The 10,784-nt window shown below is 40.1% G+C and overlaps 1 protein-coding gene across 1 annotated transcript; it reads left to right on the top strand.

Annotated features, from left to right (window-relative positions):
• The first annotated feature begins 4,439 nt into the window (after positions 1 to 4,439).
• On the top strand, positions 4,440 to 10,043 carry LOC311267522 (uncharacterized protein). The gene is made up of 7 exons (XM_084370616.1): positions 4,440 to 4,706; positions 5,244 to 5,392; positions 5,556 to 5,652; positions 5,858 to 6,199; positions 6,621 to 6,774; positions 6,864 to 6,991; positions 7,089 to 10,043. Exons 2-7 carry the CDS (start codon positions 5,322 to 5,324, stop codon positions 7,419 to 7,421), a joined length of 1,125 nt encoding a protein of 374 aa, XP_084226742.1. The 5' UTR covers positions 4,440 to 4,706; positions 5,244 to 5,321; the 3' UTR covers positions 7,422 to 10,043.
• Positions 10,044 to 10,784: the final 741 nt, after the last annotated feature.

Genomic DNA, 10,784 nt, shown 5'->3' with positions numbered 1-10,784 from the left:
CATCCACATTTGCATCTTGATAAATTTATTATGATTTATTTCAGCACCCCTATCTAGCATGAAAGAAAAGGAAGGAAGGATTCATAAGACACATCACTAAGAAATATAACCCACAATTAACACTCACCAGTAATTACATCTTTTAACTGGAGGCTGTGGAATGCCGTCTTCCCATTCACACCATGCCAGTTCAGTTGTTTGGCCAGGGAGTTGGTGAATACGTTTTTCATGATCCGCCACACGGTGTCCTTGATATCGACCCCACCGATGACACTCAAAGCAGTAATCTCGGCAAAAAAAGAACATACATGATCTATACGAGCAGTATTAAACCGGGTATACAATGTATGATTTTTGAAAATCTTGTTGTTTATACCAGCACTGCACACTGTACAAGTAAATCGTCTATGATTTACGGTCAAAGCTAGCGATTTATGTACTCACACTGTACAGTCTGATCATCGAACGCGACCACAGTGCTCACACTTTACGGGTGAAAAATGCCCAAAGACTGATTGCCCTGTCTATTGACAGCTGTCAATAAAGATTTATTTAAATAAATCAATACATTTCAGTAAAGTCATTTCAGTGTACTGTGGTTTATCTTTATTTTTCACCTGAGATGTCCCTGTAAACAGCTGATCTTCATTTTGGCTGTGCAGGAGGAATTTTGTTTCCCACAGATGTACAAAACATGTATCCAAACACTCTTTACTTTAGAATAGTCCTCACGCCAATAAAAAAAAAATCTAGCATAAACACTGACATACACAAAATAGTTCTAGAGAGAGAAATGCATTGTTACCATTTTCTGTTTAAAGTCTGCCTCCTCCCTGACCCGCTTCTCCACAGCCAGTAAAGAGCTGATGTCCTTAAGTGGGAAGACATCCTTTTCAAGGACCTCCTGCCCACCAACAGGCTGCCCTTGGATATTATTCAGGGTCAGGGTAATCATTTTGAGCTGCTCCGTGATAAGCTCCTGGTTCGTCAGGAGCCTACGCAGAAGAGCTAAAAATAACGTCATACAGTAAAATAATTAAAACCAAAAAGGCATTGTAAGATGATTTTATAGAGAGACAGAGAAACAGATAGTGAGACAGAGAGGGTATGTGCATTAGTGTGCAAATATAATCACTTATGAGCAAGGTTTGAAGCACCTGAAGCTGACGGCCGTTCATTGCCCCGACTGGTCACTGGCTGTTGTGGGCTGGCAGTGGGCAGTGGGCTTGCCACTGATGCAGGTCGTTGGGGGCTAGGGGCCCTTCTCTGTGTTATATTGAAGTCTGGCCGTTGAATCTTTGGGGCTGCTGGCAGTGATGATTTTTGTGCAGTTGAGTCGCTGTCACTATCGCTTTGAAAGCGAATGTTTGGTCTTGTGTGTGCATATAGGGGATTGGGATGGAAAGAGGAAGAAATTGAAAGTATAAAGCATTTGTCATTGGTAAGTTGTTGCACTGAACTTGTATTGCTTAAGATATAGCACACATCAGACTACTTAGCCCTATTACTTTTGTTAGCATGGGCAGGAGAATGTGCCTGCCATAACGAGTGACTAGGCATGAGTAAAAAACCATATGAGGAGGAAGATAACTGCATCTGATGATAGACATTAATCTCAGACCACTACATCAAACTCTGAACTATAGGGAGACCGGTGTAAGTTGAGTTCCTTCTCATATTCAGGATCACTACATTAAGACAATTGTAGTCACTGCAAACTAATGCAACTGTATACATTTCAGGGTGTTGTACATCCCTACAAACAAATAGGAGTGTAACCTGCAACCTGAGTGTAACATTGTAGATAATATAGCCTGTCCAAAAAAAGTGGTCTGGTGGCACAACTTACCCCACGTATGGGATAAGTTGAGCATAGGAGCAGGGTATGTTGAGCCACCCCCCTCCTTCCCCTTCATCCATCTCCCACCCATCCCATGTACCCTTACATCTTCACTGAGGTGAATCAAGCCATGTATGTTGTACACTACAAATTCCTGACCATAGAGTTGCCCAAAATGTTTAACAAATGATCTGAGGAGTGTGTTTGCAAAGTCATTTAGCATCAAACAATAGGTTGGACTCGGCAGAATGTAAATGCTCACAGATAAAAGCATAACGTTTTGATACACCTCAGGAGCCAGAACATCTTTCAAAACAACTGGGCCATGTAAAGTTTCGGAAAAAAGACTCCAACGCAGTTTGTGACTTTTCGGTGCTTTTAGTTAGCTTCTCCAAAAACACATATTACATTTCTTCTTGCTATCTGTTTACTTCTGAACCCATGTTTCTTCTTCTGCAGGCTTAACAACCATAACAACTCATGAGCGCCTACGTGTGAACAAAACATAACATTGCATGAACATTACAACCCTCCTTTCTTCACTTTTTTTTTTTTTTCATACTATTCAAAGTCAGTGAGGTATGATGGAGGTCCTCTATTCATTCTGACCGGATATCTGCGAACAAGTGACTGTGACCCAGACAGGTCAGGGGTCACAGGTTCTGGGGTTTGTTCAGGAAGAATTTCAGTCCAGTCCATGACATCTTGTCCACTTTTCGTGATTGTTGCTCCACCAGACTCAGAGGGGTGATTTTTATCTGCCAGCAGAGTCTTGAACACTCTTAAAAAGAATGTGTTGTTTTCTTACACAATTAATGTGTAGAAAGCCAAATAACACATGTTGCGTCAATTTCTGCAAATAATGTGTTGTATGCTGTAACCTCAACAACACAAAGACATGTGTTAACATCATTGGCCAATCACAACACGGCTACGTCATCGGCCCAGTTACCCCCCCCCGCTCTTCCACCACCATCAACGACATTTCACGTGCAGCAGGCAGCAACGGGCCAACGGCAGGACTGACAGGCGCAGCCGAAGGACAGGTAAATTGAATGATTTTCTGTGTTTTCTATGTTTCAATTATAGGTGTATGAGGCTAGAATTTGCACAATAAAGACTTTCCCCGACTTTTAACGTTAGTTTGCGGTTTGCACCGAGGTTTGCACCGCTTTGTCACGGGTGACGTTAAGCTACCTCAGCCGTTAATTTCTCCAACCGAATGCTTGGATGGCGATAACACGTCTAGTTCACATTCACGGTCGCTTCGAACCGTTGACCAACCATCATAATGACGACGTGACTTAACTGCTGTAACGTTAGTTAGGTAAAATGGTTGGCTGACGAGATGTTTTCATTCAAATTCGAGCTAAGCAGGGAGTGTAACGTTAGGGTTCAAGCGGTCTAATTAACGTCGAAGTCACGTCAGGCGCCAGAAAGCCACAAAGCTAAAGTGGCTAAATGCTAATGTATTAGCGTTAGCTGTGTGAGCACGCCTAATAATTGACTTTAATATAGACTCTATAGACGGGCATGTGGGAGTGAGGCTCTCTTTTTTGGCTAACGTTAATGTACACGTTAACTTAATTAATGTTGGCACCAGCCAGTTTAAGGCCTTTACATAGCTAGCGAAGCTATCAAGCTAATTTTAGCCAAGTCATGGCCAGACATAATGCTACTCAACGTTAATGCACTGGTTATGTTTGCTGCTCCCTGAAGAGCTAGCTAATGTTTAAAATGCTAGTAAAACCAGTAAAGTCTATTACAAAGTCACTGTAATGAATTAAAGCATTTTATTGTCGATTTGTCTTTGGTTTAAGCTAAATAGGACGGCAACGTCTTTTTTTCCCTCATTTTTCTTTTTACGCTGTGCTGGGCCGGTTTGAGCCGGTTTTGAAAAATGAACTTTTTTTTTCCGCCAGAAGTTTCCCCCCCCTAATGTTACAAGAATGATTTTCCACATTACTCGATATGATAACTTCTGTGTTAAATTTAGTAAGTGAGTCACAGAAATTATTCATGTTGTAAAATTTTAATTTGAAAAAAGGCCAGGCGCTTTTGACAATTATTTTATTAGTACAAAGAGGAACATTTTTACTAATTTTTTGGCCAAAACTTTCACTGTATGAGCTCAAATTGCATGATTTTTGGCCAGGAAGTTTAATTTTATGTAAACTTTAATTTGGTTTTGAAATTTCTCAAGTCAACAATACACTATGGGCCAAAAAGGCACCCATTTAGGCACTTGGGGACATAAATGTCTTCTACAAACAACTGCTCTTAATATGTATCTGTTAAAATTTTTTTTTTTTTTTCAGATTTTCTTTGTACAGATCTTTCAGTCAACCTCAGTTTTTTTTAATTTTTTTTTAATCAAAACTACCAAATGTTGTATTTTTTCTGTAGTGTTTAATACTTTTATTTGCAATGTAATTAAGCTTGTGCTGGATTTCTTAATGTTACTATTAAGTTTGTCCTTACATTTGCACTAACCCCCCTCTGTCTTTCTCTTTCTTTCTTCTCTCCAGTCAAAATGGAGCTGCTAGAAAAATAACCTAGCCAGCCGCCGGACCCTGGACCAACAGTCAAGAAAGTGCTCGTTTCAGTATACAAAGATGGCACTGAAAAATACAAAAAAGTTTTTTCTGTTTACAGTGCGTCACAGCTTTTACAGGCCTGTCACTCAGAGTTTTCTCACCCGGTGGAATTACAAAGATTTCTACACTACAACAGTGACTTCAAAGACTACATTGACTGTGACAGTAGCATAGATATTAAGGATTATGACAGATTCCAAGTATGGGTATCCACAGTGATCCATTTGGAGTTGGTGGAGTGTGCAGCACCACATGCTGACAGTGAAAATGTGAGTATTTTGAGGGATCTCATATGATGGCAAATTTTAGAACATTCCTGTTGACACAACATTCCAGATGAATAGATAGACTTTTTTTTGATGGATATATTTATATAACATGGGGTTAACACAGGTTCAACCAGTGAATATAGTGATGCCAGTAAGCTATCATGCACAATAGCAGCAGTGTTTGGCATGAATGGAACAGAATCTTAATCAGCATCATTAACACTGGTGTTTTATTGTCCAAACAGTATATTGTATAGTATATTGTTGCCCATGTTTGTCACCAATTAGGCCTGTCACAATTAAGTAATTGCCTGATTGTGATTATTTTGCTTGATTGTCAAAATTGTTTACATTCATCTTTTTAAAAGCAGTTGAGTGAAACTAACAGAAATGTCATGTTTTCATCACTTTTTACACATTGTTTCCTACAGTTTGAGGTTTGACTGGTGGCCTTTTAATGACAGCATAACTCCCCATCCCCCCCCAACCACACCCCACCAACTTGCTAAGGGGCATATTTCTTCTTGTGTTTTATAGAAGGACCTGGCTGAACAGCTCAAATCTCTTATCGAAAAGAAGGCTCAAGACATCCTCAAAGAATATGAGCAGACAGGGATGCTGTCCACCAGCACCAGAAGAAAGCTCGTAAACATAAGTGTCAGTGACCTTGTCGAGAAGCATGGATTGTAAGTTATAGATATTCATTCTTTTGATGTAGATTAGTTTCCTGTTTTGTTCTTCTGATTCAGGTGGACGTAAAAACTCCATTGGATCATCTGTACATGAAATATGTAAGTAAATGTCCAGTGGTGATGGGCTTGTCGTTTAATCATTTGTTTTGCTCTACAGTTATCCCTCTGGACCAGAGAAACTGCTTTTGGCAAAATTGTTGACGACACTCTTCCCTTCGCTGAAAGTGATGGTCTTTGGAGAAGGTGAAGGATTTGTAAGTATTGATTTAAAAGTGACAAAGTATAATCTCTCATTTGTTTCCTTTATGGTGGCTTAGGTCAGTCAGTATTAATTTTCTGCTTTGTAACTTCACTACATGACAAACACTTTGGATTTCTTGTTTGTATGAGGGAATAATGAAATCTCACCATAGATGGCCCTGAGTACTCATTCATATTGAAACATACACTTTTTTATAGGAACATTTCTATGACCCTTTGTCACATACGGGATTCATAGAAATGAGGCTACGAAATATCAGACGGAGCCTAGAAGAGGGCCAGCGACGCTACCACAGGAGAAAATGGGCTTGTAGTGCAGCGTTGGCGCAGCCATCCACAGCGCAGCCATTAGACGATAAAGACCTAAGTGAATGGTTGTTCGTCATCAAAAGGATGAAGCCATCACCAGAGAACATGGGGCCAATAAAGACTGCGATGGAAAAAACTTTCAGCCATCGCAGAAATTGGATCAGCACCCAGTCTCCAACTGTTGCAGACATTATCCAAGAGTACCCTCGTTTCATAGACATCCCGAGTCTGGTGAGACATTTTTATTTTTTTTTCCCCTTATCCCGGGTATTCACTGATATGTGCTTGTTTTTTTGTTTTTTCTAAAGTTCTTTCCTTTTCTTGTAAATCAAGCTTGAAAGCAGAATTTTAAGGTGTAACTAACACAGTTCTTGCGATTGGTGCATCAATATTATTCCATGTTGTAAACTGTGTTGTGTGTAAACAACATCTATGTCAAATCTGCCTTTTCTGGGTGAGGGATCTCTCCTCTGTTGCCCACTCTGAGGTTTTTCCTGGTTTTTCCCTGTTAATGGTTTCCTTGGGAGATTTTCCACAGTTGATGTGAGTGTAAGGACAGAGGATGTAATGATACTGTCGAAGACCTCTGAGACAAACTGTTTGAAAAATGCACTATACAATTAAACATGCCTTCTCTTGTTTCCTCTATCAGCTGGATGCAGAGTTTGTTAAAATGTTTGAGGGGAAGGCAGAGCTGTTCATAAGGAGGTGGGAGTCATCATTCATCCCCAAACTGAGGAAGATTGCTGCTCTGGAGAAGGGAGTCGTGTCCTCCTTACTTGATCAGGCTGGAGACCAGAATGATGGTAAACAATTTACATTTTATGAATGCTTTGCTCCTAGTTTTTGTGTAAGCATAATTTGACAAAACCATTTGCTTATGTCCTTCAAATAGATCAAGTATGCTACAGTACATTACAGATTCTGACCCACCTGCTTCCACCAACTGCGTCAGGAAGGGGATCAGCCTCAACCCGTTGCAGTGTGAAGTCGGCCATTTCCTTCCTCATCAACTTCGTGCCGGTATGTTGTATATGTGTGCAACATGAAAGCACATAACAAATAGGCTCCAGCTCAGGATGATGTCTATAATAAATTTGTACATTTTCCTTTTTTACAGCATGGGACCAGCATCTCCTCCCTTTGCAGTTTTGATGAGGGATCTTCAAGGACACAGCCAGAGCTTGTCTGCATCAGCCATCTGACGAACACAGCACGACAGTATGTCATCGTTGCCAGAAACGACAGAGTCACAGTTCCACTGCATGATGACAGCTTAACCTGTGCGTTGGACAAGCTCTTCAAGTTTTACTGGGTATGCAACGTTGCCTATCCTGCTCAGCTTGCATCAGTTTTTCTCTTTTTCGAACACATTTATGACTTACAAGTGTCAAAGACTGTGAGACGGCCCAAAGTGTTGGAGCTCCTGGGAAAACTCCAGACTTTGGCTTAAAAACGTCAGTGTGTATCTTTGCCCTGTATGCAAAAAGCCAGTTCTTGGTGAGACCAGGAAACTTCGCTGGCATCTCCGTGTAGTGCATTCTTTTTCTGACGGTCAGAACTGTACCCTTGTCTGCAGTCAAAATGGCTGCCAGCGTACTTATCATAATCTTAATTCATTCTCAAAGCATCTTTCAAGAGAGCATTCATCTGGGGACACGAGCAGTTTGTCTGACCACACTTCAGATCACAATACAGCCACCAACACTGAAGAAACTGTTCTAATACCAGACACTGCAGTATCTGATGGGGCTACTGATGAAGAGTCAGACATGTCTTCATCTGAGTACAACGGTCCTCCACTAAGTAGCTATGCAGCTACCTTTGTGGCGCAAATGTACTCTGCTTCAAATGCAACTTTAAGTGATGTTCACAGGAGTGTTACTTGCACTAAAGAACTATTGGACAGAACAATAGATAGCCTTCAACAATCTACAACTTCATTGCTGAGAACTTTGTCAGTACCACAAGACAATGAGCATGTTGTCTCATTAATGAAAGACTTTGAAAGTGCTCGAAATGTTTTTGATGATTTGGATAACCCCTATAAAATGACTAAATATTTTGAAAGTGAATTATCACTTGTGAAGCCAACAGAGCTCTTCCTAGGCCATAGAGCTGACACCACTAGAAGAGGTGGGTTAGTCAAACAATCACTAACGGCTAATACTTTTCAGTATATTTCCATATTTGAGACACTGAAATTTATCTTCTGTAATGAGAAAATGCAGACCTTATATTTGGACTCTCATAAGAGTACAGATGGAAAGATGCGTGACTACTGTGATGGTGCTCATTTTGCCGGACATGACTTCTACAAAAAGCATCCAAGTGCCCTTCAGATTCAGCTATATTTTGACGATCTGGAAACCACAAATCCTCTGGGTTCAAAAACCAAAATTCATAAAATGGGTGCCGTTTATTTCTCTTTAAGAAACTTACCACCCAAATTCAATTCAGGCCTGGCTAATATCCATCTCTGCCTTCTTTTCAATTCCATTGACAGAGAAACATATGGTTTTGGGAAGATATTTGAACCACTGTTGGATGATATAAGATTGTTGGAATGTCATGGGATCGAGATTGAGATGAAAGGAGAATTGCATTTGTTGTATGGAACGGTGTGCCTGTTTACAGGTGACAACCTAGCATGTCATTCATTGTGTGGCTATTTGGAAAGCTTTTCTGCTAACAAGTTCTGCCATCTTTGCCTTGTTGATAAAAATATGTCACAAATGGTTTTTGATGAAGGTGAGTTTGAAAGGCGAAACAGAGAGAATTACCAGCAGCATGTTACTTTAAACGATGGATCTATGACAGGAATAAAAGGGGATTCATGTTTGAATACTTTGAAGTATTTTCATGTCACAGAAAATGTGGGTGTTGACATAATGCACGATGTTCTTGAGGGAGTTGCACCTTTAGAGGTAAAACTTTTACTCAGACACTACATTTATGATGAAAAACTGTTGTGCCTGGAACAGTTAAATGAAAGAATAACGAACTTTGACTATGGGTATTTAAACGAAAAAAACAAACCCAGCATCATCCTAAATTTGAGGACATCTGAGACTGCTGTCAGACAGACTGCAGCACAAATGTGGTGTCTGATACAGAACTTGCCTTTTCTTCTTGGAGACTTGGTTAATCCAGAGAGTCTACACTGGCAACTGTTTATATTGTTACGTGAAATATGCAGCATAATTTTTGCTCCTGTTGTAAGCACTGGCCTTGCTGTATATTTAAAACAGCTCATCACAGACCACCATAGGCTGTTCAAAGAACTCTATCCAGGAAAAAAACTCATCCCTAAACACCATTTTATGGTCCACTACCCTAGTATGATGGTCCAATTTGGGCCATTGTCCAGACTTTGGTGCATGAGGTTCGAGGCGAAGCACAACCCACTCAAGAGACAGGCACATGTTGTGTGCAATTTTAAAAATGTGTCGAAGACTCTGGCGTACAAAAACCAGGTTCAACAAATGCATTGGTGGAGGTTTGGCCAACCACTTGGCAACAAAATGTGTGTTCCAAATGCATTTCCAGTTTTTCTGAGATCTTTACCCAAAGGTGAACAACTGATTGATAACCTGAGGTCAGTTCTTGATTGTGACTTTTCAGAGAGTATGTGTGTTTCTCATAGCGTTAGTGTGTGGGGACAGACATACAGGACAGGGACTGTTGTTATAACAGAAAAATATGATGACCCAGTCTTTGGAGAAATTGTTCATCTGTTCCCTCAGGCAGACAAAGGCACACTTCTAGCGTTTGTGAATGTTGTGCATGTTGATTTTTTTGATGACCATTTCTATGCATTTTCTGTGGAAAAAAGTGAGGAGTTCAAAGTGGTGCGAATTCCAGATGATTTGTTGGACTTTCGACCACTTGACTTTCAGAAACCTTTCAAAGGAAACAAAGTCTATGTTAGTCCTCGATACAAAGTTATTTAAGGTTCTCCTGTTAATGAGTGACTAACCATATTTAAAAAAACAAAGTTTGATATTAAGCCTTGATTAAGGTATCTTTTTACTTTTTTCCAATGCTTTTCCTGTAAATGAGTAACTGACCATATTTTTAACCCACCTGTTGTCCTCCTTTGGGTCGGGGAGGAGGGAGGGAGAGAGAAGGGGGGGAGAGAGGGAGGTGGGAGGGATTGAGGGAAGGATGGAGGAAAGGAGTGAGGAGGGAGAAAGGAAGGATGAACTCAAGAGGTTTAAAAATGTTAATGTTTAAGTTCTGATTAAGGCAACATAAAATGTCAGCATGTTGATACATGTGATGTTGAAAAAATAAAACATGTAAAAGTAAACATCAACTTTGTATTTTCATCTTTTCATATTTAATAACACATGCTTGTGTTGGATAACTGTGTAATTTTGAGCAACACACTAATGTGTAAATACATTTTTTATAATAACACATAACTGTGTTAAAAGTGACACATTAATACACATCCTTGTGTCAATATATTGACACAATTGATGTGTCAATATATTGACACATCAATTGTGTCAAAATTAACACATCTTGTGTTGTCCCAAATAGAACTCATTGATGTGTTAAAATTCAACACAGGTTGTGTTGGTTTTAACACATTCATGTTTAGAGTGAAGTGAGACGAGTTTCTTGTGATGACATTGTTATTGCATTTAGCTGTCACCATGGTACCTTTGACAGCAATGACCTTGTAAGGGCGGGGATTGTAAGCAAGGCATAGCTTTCCTTCCTTCCTTTGACGACACAGGACCATGTCACCCACTTTCAGAGTCAGAGGAGCAGCATGGCGCCTCCTGTCGGCATCATGTTTCATCCT

The sequence above is a fragment of the Pagrus pagrus genome (assembly GCF_965226575.1).
Source record: "Pagrus pagrus genome assembly, chromosome: 13".
Taxonomy (NCBI): Eukaryota; Metazoa; Chordata; class Actinopteri; order Spariformes; family Sparidae; genus Pagrus; species Pagrus pagrus.
The sequence above is the reverse complement of the archived record's forward strand: the minus strand, read 5'-3'. Positions and strand labels throughout refer to the sequence as shown.